We start from the raw sequence: 22616 nt of genomic DNA on the forward strand, positions 1-22616 counted from the left end.
ATCTTGAGAGATATTTGATGTTTGTGGACTGGGGCTCTGTGCAGATGTGAGTGAATGCACAAATGTACAAAATGATGTCACCAACTCTCACATCTATTTTATTTGTCTTATTTTTTCATTGTTTCAGGTTCCAAGTTGCATATTCATTCATGGCTTTTCCATAGTTTCTTGAGTTGATGTCCTTTTGCTAAGAATAGTATTATGTATCCAGTAGAAAATACATTTTAGCAACTTTTAAAAAAATATAGTAATAACACATTACATGACTGTGTGCAGTCAACAGGATTACCTCATTAGATAATGTATATGAATGCATTTTGAGATGTGAACAAGTTTATGACCTCTGAAGTCAGAGTAGTTGGTGTTGACACTTAGATTCTGCCAGTAACAGACTGTGCAACCCTGTGCAAGTTCTTATTTCTGAGCCTCAGCTTCGTCATCTGTAAAACATGGTATCCCACCTCAACATGTTGTTTTCAGTTCACAGCACAGAGTAAGCACTCAAAAAATGAAAGTTGTATTGCTACTACTACTTCTACTGCTGCTGCTGCTGGTGCTACAATCTTATGTGAACTGGGCCACGTGAGTAGTGTTTTTCCTGTTTTGAGGATAAGAAACATAAGTTCTGAGAAGTTTAATTCCTTGCCAAAATAGATGCAGATAATGAGTGGCAGGTGCTGGAATGTAAATGCCTTTTTAGCTCATACTCTATTATTTGGTGAATTCCAAACCTCAAATGGCGCTAGAGGTGTTCATCTGAAGCTTTGCTTGGGATCATGCATTACCATTTTAATTTGCCAAAGCCCTGTGGTTACTGATGATTATATTGAAGTTGCTATTAAAGAGATCCAGGTGTTTAATCAGGACTCATTCCTCTTAACTCTGGTGTGTGGTTCAGTCAGGTTTAGGTTACTAATGTGTTTCCTAAATGATGATGAAAAAGAAAATATTTGACTTTGAGGTGATTTAGAAACTACTATCTCCTACAGATCCGCTTTCAGCTTGGTGCACTTTGTAAAGACTGGGGAAAACATCATGTAATTTATAACATTACATGAGGCAGCTTTTCCTGATGACGGAAACATTTTCGTGTTCATAAATTGCCTTTGCTACATTTTCTGGGGAAAGTATTTCTGAAGTATATTTCTAGTAGCTGTTTCTTATCCATTCTTCTTCCATGAGACTCCAAGTATGGATTCCTCCCCAAAGTGTTTGGGAACTAAGCAGAAGGGATTTATAGAATCTGGCAACTTTGGTTAAGAACATTGTGATTGGCCGGGCGCGGTGGCTCAAGCCTATAATCCCAGCACTTTGGGAGGCCGAGACGGGCGTATCACGAGGTCAGGAGATCGAGACCATCCTGGCTAACATGGTGAAACCCCGTCTCTACTAAAAAAATACAAAAAAAAAAAAAACTAGCCAGGTGAGGTGGCGGGCGCCTGTAGTCCCAGCTACTCGGAGGCTGAGGCAGGAGAATGGCATAAACCCGGGAGGCGGAGCTTGCAGTGAGCTGAGAACCGGCCACTGCACTCCAGCCCGGGCGACAGAGCGAAACTCCGTCTCAAAAAAAAAAAAAAAAAAAAGAACATTGTGATTTGCCCCTATTGCTTTAAATGTTCTTTCCTTATCAAGCATAGAAAAGTTCAGATTCACTCAAATATTTCTCTTTGTGTCAACTGTGAATGCTAAGAGATATGCTTCTTAGAGCAGAAACTGTAGTTTGTCTGTGTTCTCAACCATGCATTGATTATTTGAAAGTAATGGGCAATTGCCGAATCATAGCAATGAAAACTATAAAATAAAGTTCAGGCTAACTTGGCAGCCTAGCCCAGTTGTTTTACAGAGTAGTGGAGGGTGCCTGTACAATTTAGGTGAAATGAAGTATAAACCTACTGTTGCTTCAGTAGAATCTCCATTTTTACTCACTTTAGGGTTTTTGAGTCCCTTATTTTTTATTTCTCCCAATTATTTGCTATAAAGCATCCAAAAGGACCATTTTAAGGAAAATTCTACTATTCCATTAGTGTCATAAATTATTATTTTTTAATTAATATATTTTAAAAATAGATCTCATGTTGTGCAGGCTGGTCTCAAACTCTTGAGCTCAAGAGATCTTTTAGCCTCAGCCTCCCAAAGTGCCGGGATTATAGGCGTGATCCACTGTGCTCAGCTAATTATTTTAAGTATATGAGCTTATTCATTGTTTACTAAGCTTTGGATGTAAAATTATTTTGAATAATTGTATAAAATTCATCTGATTTATTAACACATTATTCCGTCAAGCAGTAAGCAGAGTTTATAATTAGTATAGGCAGTGTTTGAAAAAAATAGGGTAAAAATTCTTAAAGATGGAAAAGAGTATGTCACAGGAAGTACACAGCTGATCCCTGTTATTTCAACCTAAATTTTAGCATGTGTTTGCCAGCGTTTTTGTCAAACACCGTTTTTGAATGTCACTGCTGTGTTTCAGATGTAAGGTCTCCTTCATGTGTGCACATGAGTGTGTGCTCATCTGTCAATGTGTGTAGTCACGCTGTCCACTTCACCACCCTTTGCATGATTCATTATAACCTATTTTCTGGCTATATTTCCAAAGGTTCCACTTGGATATATTCCTAACCCAATTATCTGAATGTTGCACAGATGTTTGTAAGGAAAAGACAACGCAATACCTAGTAGTTATGAAACTGGAAGCCTTGGAAATGTATTTTTTCTTCAAAGCAAATAGCTACCTGTAAACCATATACTTCTGCAAAATTTAGCACCCCACCAGCCATCTCACACTTGAGTAAACTAAACAGATGCCCAGTGGAAGGGATGCCTGAATAACAGAGGTGAGAAGATGGCATGCAATGTTTTTTCCTGGCAAGTTACTTAGTAAACTTTCATATTAGGTTAGAATAATCTGCGTATTTAATTCACTGCAATGAACATGGCCTCTTTATACATCCTATGTGAGATACATAGTGTTTTTTCTTAATATTCTTTCCTCCAGAAAAGTATGACATTTAAGTTGTATTCATAGTTTTAGAAACCTTAGAACTCGTGGCTATTAACATGGAGACAGATACCTATTTAAAAGAGAGGAAGAACTTTTATAGAGAAAACACTGCATTGGTTAATTTATGTGATTTTGTGTATTTTTCCTTTAGTATTATTGTAGCTAGGTCAGGGCAGTATTTGTTGTTGTTGTTGTCTTTTTATTTCTATCAGCTAGCACTTGGCTATCCATAGGAGCAGCTTGGTATAAATTTGTTAAAATAGGCCGGGCGCAGTGGCTCAAGCCTGTAATCCCAGCACTTTGGGAGGCCGAGACGGGCGGATCACGAGGTCAGGAGATGGAGACCATCCTGGCTAACACGGTGAAACCCCGTCTCTACTAAAAAATACAAAAATCTAGCCGGGTGAGGTGGTGGCCGCCTGTAGTCCCAGCTACTCAGGAAGCTGAGGCAGGAGAATGGCGTAAACCTGGGAGGCGGAGCTTGCAGTGAGCTGAGATCCAGCCACTGCACTCCAGCCCAGGCGACAGAGTGAGACTCCGTCTCAAAAAAAAAAAAGTTATCTGATGCTAGGGAATGGGATTAGTGGAGAAGAACAAGAACTAGTGTTTATTGAGCATCTTTTATGTCAAGTGTGTGTTAGGTATTTCACATATGCACATTATTCAGAGCAGTGTTTTTTGTGTGCATAATGGAAAGCAGGGTGGGTAGGGTAGCTTCTGTACTGGCACCTCACATTCTAGAAACTCGTCTAGGATCTTGTTATTCCACCATCTGTCCCTCTTTCATGTGTCTTCTAACACTCAGTAATACAGCTGAGTCCTTACTCAGCACTTACTGAATGCTTTTTTGGTTTTTTATTTTTTGGGGACAGGATCTTACTCTGTTGCCCAGGGCGGAGTGCAGTGGCATGGTCTCAACTCACTGCAACCTCCACTTCCTGGGCTCAAGTGATCCTCCCACCTTTGCGTCCCGAGTAGCTGGGACTGCAGGTGTGTGCCCCCATGTCTGGCTAATTTTTGTATTATTTGTAGATACTGGGTTTTACCATGTTGCCCAGGCTGGTCTCGAACTTTTGGACTTGAGCGATCTAACCACCTTGGCTTTGCAAAGTGCTGGGATTACAGGCATGAGCCACCGCACCCAGCCTGAATGCTTTTTCCATGGGTCTTTAGGCCAGTTTTATTGCAACTCCTTCCTGTCATCATGAGGCAGGGGCTTAGGACAGGAGAGGACACCACAATATACAGTATATGCTGAAGGGCTCAAAGCAAGAACTCTGTGGGTTAACCTATGACTATATATAACTAATCTTGGGGTGATGATGTAGTGGGCTACCTCTCATTGCTAACAACAGTGAAACATTCTAGGCCTCAATGTGGAAAGATGGATGTCTGAGGCTTCCAAATTCTATACCCTAGAATAGTAGTTCTTATCCTGTATTGTACTGTAGAGCATATTATGCTTTCAGTGTCTGTTATTGAGAAAATACTTAATGAAAAAATAAGAATCAGTATACTTTTATGTGAATTCATTAATTATAAAAGGCCAAGCAGTATTTCAGGTTGATTACGGATTGATAGGGAGAGACTCCAAAACACTCACTCCCACTGTAACATTCCCTTTTAATTAGCCAAGGATGCAGAATTGTAGCAGAAGTGGATTCAGCAAATAGGGTAGAAGTGAGTGCAGCCTATAATAACAAAACTTCCCCCTGGGTCCTATTTCCCTAATGGGCATATGCAGTTTTGTATATGTGTAGGCTTTTGCCAGATCTGAAACTAAACATGGATTTTTGCTATACCATAGGCTTTTATACTTGGGTCTCATTCAGGAAAACTGAGTATCTGTGCTTCTCGTTTTAATAAAATTTTTATAAACATAAAGATGCCCTAGTTCTTAAACCAAAATCAAGGTCAGCAATACTATATAATCAACTAGGGGAAGAAAGTAGTTCTGTTCCCAGATGGGTACCTGAACGATATCTGTCTCCAACTTTCTACAATTTTTAGAAAGCCTGTTTTCCTCCAGAGCCTATACCTGATTCTGGTTTGTACATTTCAATCCAATTTGTTCTGACAGGATTTTTGGTTGGAAGGCCAGAATTACATTTCACCATATATGCATTTCACTATATTGTGCCCCTTGGGTGTAAGACAGGTGGTCAGATAATTGTGTTTTTGTAATTAAGCAGCATTCAGCTAATTTATATCCGTGGTTAGGACTTTGCTTAGCTTTACTTTATATTACTTGACTCTTCTTTTAAACATCATCGTGGTTTGTAGCCTTTTTTGAGCCCATTTCATACCAGTTGACCCAAATTTTCTTCTTGATGTTCTTGCTCCACTTGGGCCTTTTGGAGCCTCTTCTAGGTGACAGCTTTATTTCTAATTTTAAACCACTTTTAAATGGTTTGGCTGTGTCCCCACCCAAAATCTCATCTTGAATTATAACCCCCATGTGTCAAGGGCAGTCCAGGTAGAGGTAATTGGATCATGGTGGCAGTTTGTCTCACAAGATCTGATGGCTTCATAAAGGGCTTTCCCCTTCACACAGCACTCATTCTCTTTCCTGCTGTCCTGTTGGGAGGTGCCTTCTGCCTGAGGCCTCCCTGGCCATGTGGAACTGTGAGGCAATTAAACCTCTTTCCTTTGTAAATTACCTAGTCTCCTGGGTTCTTTATAGCAGCATGAGAATGGACTAATCCACACTTGTAGACGTCTTTGAAACTACCTTTGTTTTTTCTCAGCGGGAAATGCCGGAGTTATCTTGGTTTCTATTGTACCAAACTTGGAATCAGTGATTCATCAAAGAGCCCTGGTTCTGTTTTATGGGAGCTCTACTAGAGAACAAATTTGCCATGAAAGGTGCACATTACCATGTTTTGTTTCATTTGAGTGCTGGCTAATTTAGTACTAGAGCCACTTTAGTGACAGAGCAGATGAATAGCATTTTTTTCAAACGGTTCAGGGTTCATGTTGATATGTCCAATTTACCTGGCTTTAATAAATTTATTTTTACATTGTTCTAACTTGAGGGCTTATTAATGCAATTTCTCCTTTCCTAAGTGATGCCTAAAGATTTGGACCTGTTTTTCTAAAATTCTCTTAACTCTTCCTGGGTTTGCATGGTTTAGCAGGTGGGAGTGAGGTATGGGTTGGACCTACCACCTTCTTGTCCTCTGTGTGTTTGAATCCAGAGCCCTGTATGTGCACATACTCTTCCACAGGGTGATTTGTTTTTTTCTAAAGACCACCAGAGCGGGCACAAAAGAACCAGCCAGCAGGCAAGGGTAGGAGCAAAACTGCAAATTTATTTTTGGTCACCTAAGGTGTGGGGGAGAGGTCTGTCGGCCTCCGGCAAAGGAGGCCGACAGAGTCCCCCCGTGGGGCTCTTGGGCGGAGTTCCTGACACAGTCCCCACATCCCGACAAGAGTGGGGCTGGGAAGTAGGCGCGTGGCGTCCGTCCGGAGCGGCTTTTCTAGGAGTGGGCGGGCAATAGGCGGGGCACGGGCGTGTTGGGGGGCGTTCCGCAGGTGCGACCAGGTAAATCTTAGTCTCTTCGGATTGACGTGACCTGGCGCATGCTCGGTTGGTCTGCACCTTCCCGGGCGCAGGCTGCATTTTCGCGCGCCGGGGAAAAGTTGGTGAAGAAGAACCTGGAAGTGTACCATCTTGCTTCCGTTCGTCCAAACACAGGGGACCTCTGCTTTTCAGGTCTCTTTCTTTAAGAGCAAAGTTTACACTTCCTTTGAAGACAGTTTCCCACATTTGAAAATATTTTAAACCTATTGAAGAAGGGATGAAAGTGGGGTAGAAATCTCAGAAACTGACCTCATCCCAAGATTTTTAAACTGACCTGAAACCAAGGAAAATACAGCCGCTTTTCACTTTCAGTATTGGAGAGAAACTGATAACTAGTATGGCAACTATACTGCTTGCTTTCCCTTTCTTATGCCAGCACTTGTTTAGGCAGGTATAAAAAATATGGCTTAGCTGGCCGGGCACGGTGGCTCAAGCCTGTAATCCCAGCACTTTGGGAGGCCGAGACGGGCGGATCACGAGGTCAGGAGATTGAGACCATCCTGGCTAACACGGTGAAACCCCGTCTCTACTAAAAATACAAAAACTAGCCGGGCGAGGTGGCGGGCGCCTGTAGTCCCAGCTACTCGGGAGGCTGAGGCAGGAGAATGGCGTAAACCTGGGAGGCGGAGCTTGCAGTGAGCTGAGATCTGGCCACCGCACTCCAGTCCGGGCGACAGAGCCAGACTCCGCCTCAAAAAAAAAAAAAAAAAAAAAAAAATATGGCTTAGCACAAAAGTTAGTTATGGAGAACTTTAGTTAGACTGCCTTAAAACTGTTCAGTTCGATATATGTAGGGACCGTGAAGCATCCTGGAAGTAAACGTAACTTTTTTTCTTTAAACTTCTCCATCTGACTTCATTCTTGCTGACCAGACCTCATTCACACAACTGTTTCAAGCAAACATATATATATATATGTATTTTTTTTTGATGAGACAGTGGTGGGACACATTTATTTAATACAATGTGATAAGCTGCGTTCTAAAGGCTTTTCAGATACTAACTTATTTAATCTGCAGTGCCCCATTCATGGTAGGTATAGGCTGAGCATCCAAATCCAAAATGCTCCAGAATCTGAAACTTTTTGAATACCAACATGACACACAAAGGAAATGCTCATTTAAGCATTTCAGAATCCACAATTTAAGATTTGGGAAACTAAATCAGTAAGTATAATGCAGACACTCTAAAATTCGAAAAATTCTGAAATACTTCTGCTCCCAAGCATTTTGGATTAGAGATGTGCAACCTGTACTATTATTATCTTTTTATTTATTTTTTTAACAGATGAGGAAAGGGAAACAGAGTTGAAGTTTATATAACTTGCTGTGTATTACACAGGTAGTAGGTGGAAGAGCCAGGATACAAAGCCAGGCAATCTGACTCAGAGTCCAGGGTGTTCTAAGCACAGGGAATAGTGTGTGCACAAACTTTCTCAAAGGCCTGATGTATCTGAGGAAGGCTGAAGAGTTCAACGGTACTGGGTCTAAGACATGTCAGGTTTAGGGGGAGTCAGGATGGAGTGGTGAGTGGGAGGGTGAAGCTGGTGAAGTAGATTGGGTGATCAGAGATTGAAGACTGTCTTTCATGAAAAGTGAAACCCCCTTTTTATATGTCCCTGAATTAAAATTTAAAAAATCTTCTCCCATCTTCAAATTAGGGGAACGTTCTTGGCTAAACAAGGATCCGTTTTTAGGGATGAGGTGAGGGACAGGAAGGATTATCCTTTCCAGAGGAGATGGATCATGGTGAGAAGATTGTTTTGGGGAGGCCTCCTGGGAGCAAGACCCACAGGTACTCAGTTCACCCCTTGGTGGGGTGCAAACGTGTTACCCAATAGCTGTCTCTCACATGCGCCCACACGCACAAAGTGAATCATGCTGAGACCAGGCAGGAGAGGCTATTATTTATCTTGTTTCAAGAGTTCCTCAAAGTAGGGAAGATTAAAAAGAAAAAAGAGTTTCTCATTCAGGCATTACTCTTGAGACTTTCCTTCCTCCATGTTCCCCAGGGGAATTCCTTGGACTCCCTTGCCACTGCTTCAGGCAAATTTAGGGGAGTTCTGCTTTATTCTACAGTGGATGGTCCCATGCAAGGTTTATGTGCGGGCAGTATTAGGAAGCTCAATCTTGAGGCCAAGTGGGAGTGGATTAGAGAGTAGAAGGGATTGATTAGAGGCAGGAAGCTGATGCTCCAGAGTAGGTGAGAAGAAACAGAGACCTGGATTTCCACCATGGCCGTGTCCCAGGATGAGGAGAAGGGTCTTGATTATGGGGACACTTTGGGGGTGGAATTATAGGCCTTGGTAAATTAGATGTAGTGGAGAAGGGAGAGAGAAGACCCTAAGGGACAACCAGTTAACTATAACTGATTATGAGTAGGAATTTTGCCTACTGTCTCTTTCAGTGTGCCCATCTAATGCCAGTGAGCTTGCCCTGGCCCCCACAGGGCTGATACATCAAATGTAGCTATAGGTTGAATCTGTCCTTTCAATTTCCTTTTTATTTTCCCTCACTTCATCTGGAGCTCACTTCCATGGCTTGATACTGTCTTCTTTTAGTTTCTGCTTTCTCCTTTTCATAAAGTGAACCAGAGTTTAGCTAACACTCATCTCACAGTGATCTGAATGGTGTCATTTCCATAAACCCTCATCTGGGTCTCTAAGATCCTGGGTGTCTTTGTGTTTTGCTGATGATAGAATTGTTTTTCCTTTAATAATTTGGATGTTGCAAACTAAAATTCTGTTTAACAAAGTTTGTTTTGACCAGCTATACTCTTTTTTTTCTCAGACTTGTATATAATCACCTAGTTTTTGTATATGATTTGTTTCTTCTACTTAAGTTTTTAAACAAATGGTCTGCTGAATTTGCAGTGTTATTATTGACAAAGAGAGATTTCTGACCAAAGCAAAGGTATGTAGTAAAGAGATTTCTTAGCAAGGACTTAAAAAAAACTACAGTGATTCAGTCCTGAATCTGATCAATATTCCTAAATGTAACACACATTTTTAAAAAGAAATCCCTCACCTTTCTATCAATAGAAGGGTTTTGTTGAGCTCTCTCTCTACTTATCCCAATAATAGGAAGTGAAGGTTAGATTTGCCTGGGAGGAGGAATATTTAGCATAGACCTTTTAGAATATCTACATTCACAACCTATCTTTCTCTTATTCACATTATCAAGTAAAGCCAGAGAAGATAAAATTTTTCTTAATTTTGCTAGGAAATTTAAATATATCCCATTAAACATTTTTAAACCCTATTCAGTACCCCCTAATTTGTTTTCCCACTGCTGATCTTTAGCCTTTTCCGTAGGAAGGGCTGGATCAGTGAGTATTGTGCTTCTCTCCCTGTGCTTTCTGTTGATAGAGCAAGGGCTTAAGGAGAGCCGCTGCAAACCCCCATGCTCACAACAGCCTCAACATACTCTACGAAAGAAGGCAAGGGAGTTTAACATGATTTTGGAAAGATTACTCTAAAAATGGTTGAACTCGAGGCTATTCTTGGTACTAATGAAAAATAATTTCCCGAGCATTTGATGAGCTCCTATTATGTTGATGAATCTTCAAAGTCTGGGAAATGAGCTTCAGAGGACTGGTACTTCTCAGAATTCTGGATTCATGAAGGCTCGTGCTGGAGAGCGTCTGGAGTTGCCAGCATCTGGGAGTGTGGTGTAGTCAAAACAATCTTGACTCCAGGCAGTCCTGCATTCTGGTTCCTGCTCTGCTTCTTTACTGCTTGCCACTTAGAACCATGCTGAAGTCTTGTTGAGAGACTTACCCGTATCTTAAAGCCCTGATAAATACTGATGTGAGGCCAAATGGATTCAATCCTAGGATGAACATATGAAATTGCTGGTTTTTAGGTTAAAACTGGTTTAATACCAGTAATTTTGTAATATTTGATATAAAACATATTCAGAGGAGAGGGGCTGCTATCATACTATTTCTTAAATTTTGTTTTCTGGGGAGAGATCCTTTAGGCCTGGTTCATAGTAGTTAACATGTGAAACATACTGAAACATAGGAAGCACTGAAAAATCTTTCTGCAGCTATGCTACTCTTCTTTATTTTGGAAATAGCTGACATTGTGCATGTGAGCTAGGAATGCATGTTCCTGAGTCTTGTCACCCTCAGGGACAAAAACACAAAATTTTATCTGTTCTGATATGTATGTGGGTACATTGATAAATTAGTAACAATTGATAACATTTTAAACTTAATTGGAATGAAGGGAATTAGCACCTATTTAGTTATGAATAATCACATCAATATATTAGCATTTTCATTAGTAAAAATAGCTTTCATGTCTCTCAAAATATGGCTTTAGTTCTGTGTGTAATAATATGGTTTCAGGAAAAATATTTACCTAAATTTTTTATTCTGTCCTTATAAAACTGCAAATTGACCCAGATTTTTAAAAAATTCAAGACAAAGGCATTTTGGTGTAGGTGTTTGGTTTTTATCACAAAAGCAGACCCATCAGAATTCTTAGGTGAAACTTGTCAGTGCTGTGTTTTCTACTTGGCTCTGTCATTTCCACCACAGAGTGCACTGTGGAACCCGGGAGCCCCTTAGCAGACCTAGATCCCACTGTGGGGGCAACTGCATTAAGAAATACTTACATGGGGCTAGGTGCAATGGCTTCGACCTATAGTCCCAGCTCTTTGGGAGGCTGAGGTGATGTCAGCCTGGGCAACATGACAAAAACCCATCTCTACCAAAAATACTAAAATCAGCTGGGCGTGGTGGTGTGCGCCTATGGTCCCAGCTACTTGGGAGGCTGAGGCTGTAGAATCACATGAGCCCAGGAGGTAAAGACTACAGTAAGCCAACATTGCGCCACTGCACTGAAATACAGCCTGGGTGACAGAGCAAGACCCCCATCTCAAAAAAACAAAACAAACAAACAAAAAGAAATATTTACATGGGACACTTGATACTTGACAACTTCAAAGGCCAACTTACTGAGGAAAATCAACTCCTCCATTCCAAGGACCACCTATTTGTTTTTTTTTTCTCTAGATAAGGTGTATTTTCATGTAAAATGCTTGCTTGCTTTTGCGTGGAATTAATCTTTCTCAGTTCCCAGGAAATTTTAAGCTTTTCAGCAATTTGTACTTTTTTAACAAAATAATTAAGGCATGCGGAATCGTCCGATAGCATGTTAAGAAAATTAAGTAGTGACACTAATCTCATATTTTAATATTGGTATTAGAGTCAAGCATCATAGATACAGTAGAAAAATATAAATGGAATGTGTCAACAGACACACAACAGCAAAGGGTATTTGACATTCCAACATCTTGTAATGCGTAAGAGACAGGATATTCAATTCCTTCACGTAGAAAACAGTAATTAGATGCCATAGCCATAATGAAATCCTTAGATACTGACAAAATGTAATGAAAGTTTAATATTTTTAAGACTGTTAACTGCAAGCAATAGAAAAGACACTTAAATGAAATAACTTCCAATATTTCTAACTAAAAGGCTACTCTCCAAGTCTTGATTGTGTGCCCACTTTCAACAAATATGATACGTAAAACTCTGGATTAGCTCAAAAGGCGTCCTGAAGCCTCTTGGCAGGAAGCCAGTGATTCCAGAGGAATGCCTTATCTTCTTTGTCATATCCTTCCATGGAATATTGGAGCATCCCTGGGCTCTGCACATTTCTCACATGCAAGTCAATACCTCTTTTCTTTCCAGGGAAAGCAGGCAGTTTCTTGACCATTGCCAGTCAGAAGTTGGCATCTTTTCACCTTGAAGTGTCACATGTCCTTTCTTGTCTTCTCATCCTACGCTGGTGTAGTGGGTCAGTGAAATTATGATGTCTGAAGAAATGTAAGAAATTCCTGTTTCTTCTGGAATGATTTCTGAAATATCATTTTGGTTTCTCTCTCAACCATTACTGGGTAGAGCTGGCACTCAGAAGCTTTTGGTTGGAGAAGGAGGCAGGGAGAAGTGAAACTTTCTTCTTTGTAAGCATCAGATACCTTAATGAGTTATTTTTCATTTTGTTTGTCACTCCTTGAGTGGGCCTTTTAGTTAAGTTTGTTCACCTTTCCCCATACATTTCTCAGGAATTAGAAGAAAATACAAAGTTTGGAAATCCTTACATTCCACAACTTTTAATTATACCTTAAATTTGGAGAACAGAGCAGTGTCCTTACTGCATCTGAGAAAGTAACTTTAATTGAGGTAATGTGGACCACCTAAGGTTATATGGACCTTAGGTGATTGAGAACAGGAGGGCCGCAGGCAAGAAACTAGGAAGGATGCAGTTACCGTTACAGCATCCCAGTTCTTTCCCGTCCTGCCCCCACATACCTCTCTTTCATGCACAGTGCTGGGTACATGGGTCCACTCAATTAACACTAGACAATCTGACAGGTGGATTTAGTTTGCTGATTAATACTGGACTTTAAACACTTTGTGGATTTATCCCTTTTGAGTAACATTGGCAAGATAGGCAGAATATGCACTCCTGCTGTGGATGTGATGGCCAGTAGAAAGCTTTTGGCTGACTTTCCTTTCACTGTACCTTTAGCTGCTTCTTCTGAAGTCCAGAGAAACCTAGGAAGTTTGTGTTTTCTCTTTCTCTGTCATTCTGTCCTCATGTAAGCAGTGTGTCTTTATAGGTACAATTACCTCTTCCTCTCTAATTTTGTCTCCTCCTAACATTTGTATAGTGTGTTTTATAGTTACACATAGTACATTATCTCATTTGATGTTCATAGTAAACTTGTGTATGGTACATATTATGATTATACCCATTTGACAGATTATGAAATTGAATTTCAGAGAGGTTCAACAGTCTTCGAAAGTTACAGAATGTTCAGGTTGTCAGAATCACAGCACATGGCATTTCATTTAGATTGTGCTGTTTTAGTAGTCATTTTTCTAATTTGAGACTATGACTTGGATTTGTTTACATGGTATTATGATTTACCTGGACTTCCTTCTTGGTGGTACGGAAAATCTGTTAAACTATTTAATTAGACTGTTTTGCTTTGGGTTACCTTGTTCAATAACAAAATATTTGCATCTATTTTGGGTGTGTTTAACCCATTCACCAACTGTATTTGAGAGTCAGAAATCATTACAGGCAGGAGTTACCATCGAGGGATACCCTGTGTTCCTTGCTTCTCTCGTTTGAAAGCGTCCTGTCAGAAGTCATTTAAAGGAAAATTATCTTATTGTTGAGTAAATACTTTTCCTTCCCCTTTTATTCTCTCCAAATTGTAATTCCTCCAACTTTGTTACTTATTTTCAACAATTGCTTTGAGTATTTTAGGTTCTTCACATTTTCGTATAAACTTTAGAATCATCTTGTTAATTTCTACACACACACACACACACACACTGCTGTTAATGATTGGGATTGTGGGAATCTGTTGCTCTTCCTAAATTATATTGTTGGCACCCAAGAAGCCTGAAGAACTCCTGAAATAAAAAAGCCCAAGGCGGAGCTTCTGGGGCCTAGCATCTGGGGACTCACTGATTCTCTAGCAACAGTAATGAAATCAGATGTGACTGTAGGTGAAGCTCATGCCAGGTTTTAGCTTAGCAGTGGCTGAGCTCCACCAGTCAAACTAATGTGAACTTTCGTCTCTGCTCGTTATGAATTAAGTTGCTTACTATTTAGAATACGCAGCAAGCAGGTGGTGCATTCCTGTTGAGAGGTTGCCACATTAACACAGTGAGGCAAAGATTCTGCTATATCTAAAGATGGTTCTCTCTTCCCGGTACTCTTCACTTACCAAACAGGGCCACTACCTCCAAGGTGAGCTCACGATTCAGATGGAAAAAATTAGTTTTTCTCAGCATCTAATGCAGCCTGTTTGTGCTTCTACAGACATTAAAGTGAATAAGACCTTAAATCTGCTGGGAATCTGCTTACCACCATTTCCCACTGTATTATATGTTTGTAATTAAAAACCCATGAGAAATAAAAGTACACATGAACAAACAGACATATGGAAAATTAAATACTTGTGACGTTTTGTTAATTTGTATGTGTGTTTGTGCTGTAAGAGCAATTATTTGTTCACGAACTCGCAGGGATTTAGGTTTTTCTGGGTAGAGGATTTTTACATAGCTCTTGTAATTTACAAAGAAAACTCTCACTATGACAAGGCAAGTTTAGATGAGTGACTCCTACTGCATACCTTTGGTAAAAGAAGAATAGTTTGTATTGATTTATTTATTCCAATCCTTGTAGAAATTTTTATCAGATGGATACTTTGAAAAAATATAATAATATTATTTCACAAGTTATTAATTCATAGAAATTAAGGAGAAATAACAAGGTTGAGATGGTGAAAGGGTCATTGCGTACAAATGGAAATGTGCTGTTTGGCCTGCACATTGACTAAGTTACTTGGTTTGGTTTCTTCACCTGTTCAGCCTTGCTGGCGCTGTGGGTTTCTACATACATTATTGCATTTGGATTTACGCCCTTTATTAACATCATATGTATATAAAGAACCCAGTTGGGGATTTTCCCAAGATGACATCTCCGCCCATGACTCATCTTGCTAAATGTTGGGTGACCCTTCTTCCAGATGTAAACACAGGTCACCCTTGCCAGGTCTGATAAGAGACTACCTATATGGCCAAAGCAGAGAGTCTTCCCTCATTCTGCCTCACAAAAGCCCTTCTCTCTTGTGCTCTTGCCCTAGAGATTAACTGTTCTCTCTCTGGTCTCTGTCAAAAACTCAGTGGGGAGAAATGATATTTAAGAATGTAGTACATATGTCCACTTGAGTATTTAAGTTAGATTCCTGTGTCAGGTTAGGCCACCAAAAAATTACCAGTTTTAGCCTCCATAACTTAACCCTTCATAAGGTGCCTTTGTTGAGTTTCATTTCATTACTGTGTCTTTTTAGTGACAGTATATATAAGCACCATTATATAAATAGTATTGTTGCCATTTTCATAAGTTTACTGTTAAAAGATTGGTTACTGTGTCATTAAATATTCCAGGTGAAAAAATCTTTTTAATTATTATGAAGAAAAATTTGTGTCTTAGAAAATGGGAAAAAATGCTATTTTCTTTCATTAATTCTAGCACAAATTTAACAGTTCTCTCAATTTTGAGCATAGGCAGAGATTGCATTAACAGTTTCTATAACTGTCTACGATGGAAATCATATTACCATTTTAACAGAAATTTTAAAAATATTATTTATGCTCATCAACAACTCTATAATCAGGATATTAATAGTTGTTAGACCTACCTTTGGATGTTAGTATTTAATGCATTATTTTAAAATCATATTTATTTTTCCTTCCTGGTCAGGGAACCAAAAAAGAAAAAGAAAAAAGAAGAAAAACAAGTTTATTTTTTAAATATAATTGTTTGTTTGTAATCTTCTATGTTTATTTTATGCATTCGAAAACATAGTTCTGAGTAGGGCTTCACAGAGTAGCCAGAGAGGTCCCTGGTACATACTCCAACGGCCTTCCTGGGGTGGTGCATGTGTACTTCCTGGCAACCTCTGGCCTAGTTCAGATCTTTACCTGCATTTTCTTTTCTGGAGGGCCTCCTCTTCCTTCCCTGATCTGAGGTCTCTTAATACCTTGCATTATGGTCAGCCATGTCTGTCTCTCTTACTAGTATGTGAACTATTTGAGAGAAGGGACTCTCTCATTATTTTATTTTTATTCTTAGCACCTAGGAATGTGCCTTATTTGTGGTGAGCCGTTAGTAATTTCTTATTTAAATGCCATTTTTTTTAACCCCATGCCATCCTAGTATTGCTTTTCCTCCTGGCATTGATTGACAGCTTGTTCTTGGCATTTTGGCTCAGAGTTCACTGCTGTAGAATGCTCATCAGGCGAGGAATGATGATTTTTTTTCATTGGATTTTCTCAATGCTAGCTGTCAACTTTTTAAAGTCAGCCTTTTGGATGTTGTTGTGCCTTTGATGAAGCAGTCCAGATGTTAGGAATGTACTTTCCTCCTTCTTCAGGTTGTAATCATTGGTAGTTAGCTGTCTTTTGTTTGAAATTTGGCTGTTTATTTCAACATTGGTAGTCTTAGGAAAGCTAGAGACTTTTCTTACAAGGGCCTGTGTAATTTCCAAGTTCACACCTGATTGAAGGCAGCATGGTATCAGTGGAGAGAAGACTCTTCTACATTTAAACAATTGGATCTTATTATTAGTGCTGTCCCTTAGAGGTGGCTTAGTATGATGGGAAGGACAGGTATAGTAATGAATTCCAAAAAGACTTGATTAGTTTTTTTCTTAATACAGCCCCAAACCTGAGAATGAAATTATTTATTTGATTGAAACAACATGTCTTTGGAATCAGTGGTGATTATTAAAAACAAAGTAAAAGTACAATTTTTTCTTATATCACATTTGCCTTAAATATGAGATGTAGGTAAGTGAGATGAATTTTTATGACCAAATTTTTATCATTTCACTTTACAAAGTGTTCATTCTCTCACGTGTTTCTTACATCATGATTACTGAACTGAAGAATAAATGTTGGAGATGATGTTTTCTTCCTAACTCATTTGGTTGCTGGTTTTTGTTTTTGTTTTTAGCATATCAGTTGAATAGTTCTGACTATACATGGATTAGCTGATATTTAAGGAATTTTTAAAAATGGGAAGGACTCTTAGTTTTTTATATTTAGTATTTCAGGAATTATTAAATATATAATCAATGAAAAATACAGAGAAACACATAAAGAAGTACTAAATAAATCCCATTACCCAGAGTTATACATTACTAACATTTTAGTAATGGATTTTCTCAGTGTTCCTTTTTTCTAGGCATACATATCTGTGTGAGTGATAAATCATCACAAGATACTGTGGTTTAAACCAGTGATAACTATTTAGCTCAGGATTCTGTAGGTCATCAGTTTAGGCTAGGCTTGGCTGAGGACTTCTTCAGGTCTAAGCTATGCTGCCTCATGCATCTGTGGTCAGCTGCAGAATAGCTTGTCTGATCTTGACTGGGTTCTCGCATGTTTACTGCCTGTGGTCTGTGTGATCTCTCATCTCCAACAGAGTAGCTTGGGCTTGTTCACACAGCAGAGTCTGAGGTTCTTAGAGAGAAAGCAAAAGTGTTCAAGACCTCTTGAACAAAAGGCTATGAATTTGTGTACCATTACTTCTGCTGTATTCTTTTGGCCAGTGCAAGCTAAGGCACAGTCTAACCCAGATTCAAAGGGTGGGAAATAAACTTCAGTCCTTGATGGGGGGAACTACAAAGTCACATGCACGGGATGTGGAAATGGGGAGGAGTGAAGATTTTTGGGCAGTTTGGAAATTTACCACAGTGTACGTGTGTGTATACATATGTGTACGTAGATGAAAAGTGAGAGCATAAACATTCTGCATTTTTATCACCAGACCTGCTCCAAATCCAAGTTACTAATCCAACCCTTTGGGTGTATTGGGGAAAGTAAATAAATCTTATGTGGGAACTGCCTCAACAAGTATCTAGAGCAATACCTCCCATTCAATCAATGGAAGGCTTAAAAAAATAAATAAAAGGAAATGTAATTTCTTTAGGCCACTACTTGAATTCTATTGGTGTTACTTCTTGGTTGGTTTTATTTCCTCGCTCATGTTTTCCTGTGTTTACTTCCTGGTTGGTTTTATTTCCTTGCTCATGTTTTCCTGTGTTTACTTCCTGGTTGGTTTTACTTCTTCACTCATTTTTTTCCCATGCTTATTTCCTCTCTCATTTCTTTTCATGTTTATTCTTCTGGTTGATGGTCTGGAGCACCCATGTTGTATTAGTCTGTTTTCACATTGCTATTAGTCTGTTTTCACATTGCTGTAAAGAACTACCTGAGACTGGGTAATTTATAAAGAGAAGAGGTTTAATTGACTTATAGTTCTGCAGGTGTACAGGAAGCATGGATGGGGAGGCCTCAGAAAACTTACAATAATGGTAGAAGACGAAGGGGAAGCTGCTCATCTTACATGGTCCGAGCAGGAGGAAGAGATAGCAGTGGGAGATGCTATACACACACACACACTTAAACAGCCAGATCGCGTGAGAACTCTATCACAAGACAGCACTAAGGGGATGGTGCTAAACCATTAGAAACCACCGCCATGATCCAGTCACCTCCCACCAGGTCCCACCTCCAATACTGGGGATTCCAATTCCACGTGAGCTTTGGGTGGGGACACAAAGCCAAACCGTATCCCGTGTCATGGGAGAGCACTGCTCTAGACTACTTCTAAACTGTTCTGAGATCTTAGAAAAGTCACTTGACTTTGTCAAGAGTGTCAGTAGATGTTACATCATCTATTTATTCAAAATAAAAACTACCTCACAAAATTATTGGGAGAATTTGATTACCTCATGTATATGGACATACGTTGGAAACTCTAGATGTGTTATTTTTCCTAGGAATTATTTATGCTTTTATGGAATGTCTATAACTTCTTTTTAATTAACATTTTGGTCATCTCCCCAGCATCTCTAACTGGCTCTACCATTTTAAAAAATGACATGTATATTTTTTTAAGCTACTGTTTGTTCATTTCTGCTTAGTTCATATTAAAGAAAATTCAAGTTTTACAGCCTTAGCTTGCACACTGATCTTCAGAACACCATAGCCATTTCTTTAATCTGATGGATGCCCTCGCATGACGCCTGTCTTTTCTGATCAGAAATGACATTCTTAACATCAATAGATTCTTAGGCTTTTCTGACAGGAAATATTTTTGAGGATATATAATCAGTTATGGGGTATGCTTATCAATACATTTTTCCTGCAAAAATAAATCAGAAATCCTATCAAAATAGCATTATGAAATAATCCATTTCCCTTAGTACTCCTCGTGAAATGGGCTTGCCTGACGTTTCTGAGAATTTTTATTTAGATGAAGGTTGTGTATTTAATTTATATACTGGCCATTTTTCTAACCAGCCAATCTGCATAAATTTCATATTCTAAGCAGGAAGAAAATGGTTGTGATCTGGAACCAGCCTCTTCCTTATAAAGCCTGCATCACCTTCCTTTTCCCTTGGCTGGCCTCTTGTACTTTCCAGACCGTGTGAATTTCACCATAAACCTTCTTTATTCCCTTCCCCTACCCACATACATGCACACCCAGCCAAAGAAAGAGAAACCAAAGAAACAGAACCTGTAGGGATGAATAGGGATATCACTCTACAGTGCCCCTTTGCTTCTCTTTGCCCTTTTCTGGACAGAAGCAGATAGAATTCTTTCCTCTTCCATTTTGAAAATTTGTACACATTCGCTCACCCACTCATTTATCCATCCATTCATTGATTCACTGTTCATCTGTCAGGAACAGTGTTACAGACACCGTGCTGAGTTCTCTGGATAAAAAGACAAGCTCTGGCACTGATTTGCAGAGTTTACCCTGTCATTAAAGGGATGGTAACTGAAAGAGTCATGTGGCCAGGGTCTTAAGAGAGTTGTAAACAAAGGCTCTGGGAGCCCTGGGGATGCAGAGGAGACCACATTATGCTTTCCTTCCTAGGGACCGTAGCCGTGTGCCTAAATTTGACAAGAGTAGAGTCAGAGGCTGCTGGAGCGGGTGAGGTGAAGGGTAGGTGCCTAGATTGTTTTCCCAGCAGTGATTTGAGGCTGGATTGATCCTTGTCAGTGTGAAGTCAGGGTACTGCCCACTCATCCATGCCAATGACTCAGGTACTGTAGGAAAGTGGTTGATTTGCCTGAGCTGAAGGTCTCATGTATGTTCTTCATTTCCTAGATGAAGCCAGTTAGGATTTGCTGAGAGTCTGCTACCGATGAGACTAGGCAACCTTTGTGCTTCATCCTGTTTTATAGCATAACTTTGATTTAGGTATAATTTCTTCCACAGGTGACCAAACTGAAGCTGAGGATGACAAGGGTTATGTAACACCCCCGAGATCACACAGCTTGAAAGAATAATCAGCTTAGAATGCAAATCCCAACACATTGTCCCCTTTGAGAGCAAACAATTTTTAGTAAAACTTCCAATTTTAACAGAATATACACTAAATAACTAATACCATATTAAAATACAGTGCTTGTATTTCTCACCATGACTGTGTCTCAGTTTGACAGAGAGGGCAGCATCTGCAAGAAAGTGCTGCCAAGATGAAGCCTGTGTATCCCTAATCCACATCACTCAGGGCCACTGTCTGTGGCCACACAGGTTGTGAATGTGGCTTCCTAGAGTTAGTTGTAACCTGTACAACCTGAAGTAGCTGTCACGGGCCCAATCTTGGAGTCGTATCACTTGCATGCTGTGCCTCCACTCATATTAATTACTACATCCAAGTCATTCTCTTACTTTAAAAGGTTGGATATATTTAAAGGGAATGAATGGGGGTAAAGTCGTAAACTGCATAATTATCTCAGTATATGTTAAATACTATCACCTAGCTGTTAAAGATTTCTACTTCAAGTATAGTGATATAAATCAGGCTTCTTACTGTTATGCTTTGTCAAATGTTTACATACCTACCCACACCTAAAGGTATAGAAAAATTTCCCAAGCAACCCAGTAATCACTGGGGAATGATTTCAGGGAGGAAAGAAGGAAAGTATCCTTTTGTTCTGTCAGGTATGTGGGACACTAGATGGCAGAGATGGTTAGAGACCCTTACGAAGATGTTTGTTGGGAGGGGGCCTTCCCCTTTGTCCAAATCATGAGCATTCTTGTCCCCAGTTCCTTTCTCCAGATCCTCATCTCCCACTATACTGTTGCTCTAAGCTCCACCAGCCCCTTGTCTATGGCCATACAGACCTGGATCACCTGTCTTCTATATCTAAACCCCTCAGTGGCTTCCTAGGTTCACAGAATAACATTTAGACTCCCTAGGATGGCATAAGAACTGTTCTCCCCTACTCCCAGTGCCCTGACCCCTGGTCCCTAGGCCATTTCTCTAGTTTCTCCTACTTTCTACACCATAGCAAGACCTCTTACAGTTCCCACAACAGAATGGCTGCTTCCTGCTTCTGGGCCTTTGGTCATGCCCATCACTCTGTCCTTGATTGTGTTCTTCCCCTAATTCTGACTGCTGTATGCCCAGGAATGAGGAGTCCTGCTGTAGTTGGCATGTTGGAATGTGTTCCATCAGTCTTCTCTCACGCCACCCGTGAGGTGGCTTCATGGCACATACCTGTGTAGGCCTGTTCCAGGAAACAGGGATACAACCTTAGTGGTTTTGTATATTTGACTCTCCAACACCAGATCTGGTGCCCACTGGCTAGCTATAGATGACTGTTGAGGAAATTAGTCAATGAATGACTCTCTGGGAATGTCTTTGTTTGGTTTCTAGAAGAAAAAGATTAAGCATAACACTGTGCACACTACAAGGTGTGTTTTAGCTTTTTTGAAATTCATGGGGGAAACAAAAGCAAAGCCTCTAATTGACTTGTGATTCTGGATGATAATAAACTGAATTTCCCAGGAGTGTTCTAAATATCCATGCAAGAAAAGACTGGAGTTTAATGAGTCACAGCTTCCTGTAGGTACAGATGACACGTCAGGCTAATTTTGATCCCTTGGGGATTATGAGGGCCTGGACCTTCCCATGAGCTTGGTTCAGGGCCTTCCCAGGAGGTCAGAGCTCATGACATCAAACAAATCAGAGTTGATGCATGAGCCTTTGAGGCTGGTATAAAGAAGATCCAGTCTTGAGAGTAGACTTTGGCATTAGATATTGACTGCAGTCTCTTCCTAGTAGGTACGGGCTTTGTAGGAGTTCCTGAAAGGGGAACAGGGACTATAGCCTTATCTTGAAAATCAAAACAAACAACCCAAAACACATCAAGCTAACATTTCTAGAGCACTTAATATGTGCCAATCACTCTGCCAAGTATTTCTGAGAGAAGTCATTTGTTCTTAAGTCTTATGTTTCCTTAGCATGATGTGTATACCCTGAGGCCTACACATGGTTTTATAGGATGGCAGGAATATGTGTGGAAGGAGAATAGGGAGAGGGAGAAAATAAATAAAGATGGAGTCTACATGCCCATATTCTTAGGAAAGGACTGCAACCTAGCTGTTATCAATATGAGCTGGTAATTG

At 39.9% G+C, this 22616-nt stretch overlaps 1 protein-coding gene across 10 annotated transcripts in view; it reads left to right on the forward strand.

Moving 5' to 3' along the window:
* KDM4C (lysine demethylase 4C) overlaps positions 1 to 22616 on the forward strand; it is a 412099-nt gene that overhangs the window by 346642 nt on the left and 42841 nt on the right. For 3 of the 10 annotated variants that reach the window (XR_004443468.1, XM_033237310.1, XM_033237307.1), the window contains one exon: positions 481 to 582. The exons of 3 other annotated variants lie outside the window; for them this stretch is intronic. Coding sequence is in view for 5 of the 7 variants with exons in the window: in XM_033237310.1 (XP_033093201.1) it covers positions 481 to 582 (102 nt within the window). In the remaining 2 variants the exon portion in view is untranslated. Of the gene's footprint in view, positions 1 to 480; positions 583 to 13637; positions 13689 to 22616 lie in introns of those variants that run through there. 4 more of the 10 variants (XM_033237306.1, XM_033237308.1, XR_004443469.1 and 1 more) reach the window with 3 other exon arrangements.

The sequence above is a fragment of the Trachypithecus francoisi genome, unplaced genomic scaffold, assembly GCF_009764315.1.
Source record: "Trachypithecus francoisi isolate TF-2019V2 unplaced genomic scaffold, Tfra_2.0 Lachesis_group16, whole genome shotgun sequence".
Taxonomy (NCBI): domain Eukaryota; kingdom Metazoa; phylum Chordata; class Mammalia; order Primates; family Cercopithecidae; genus Trachypithecus; species Trachypithecus francoisi.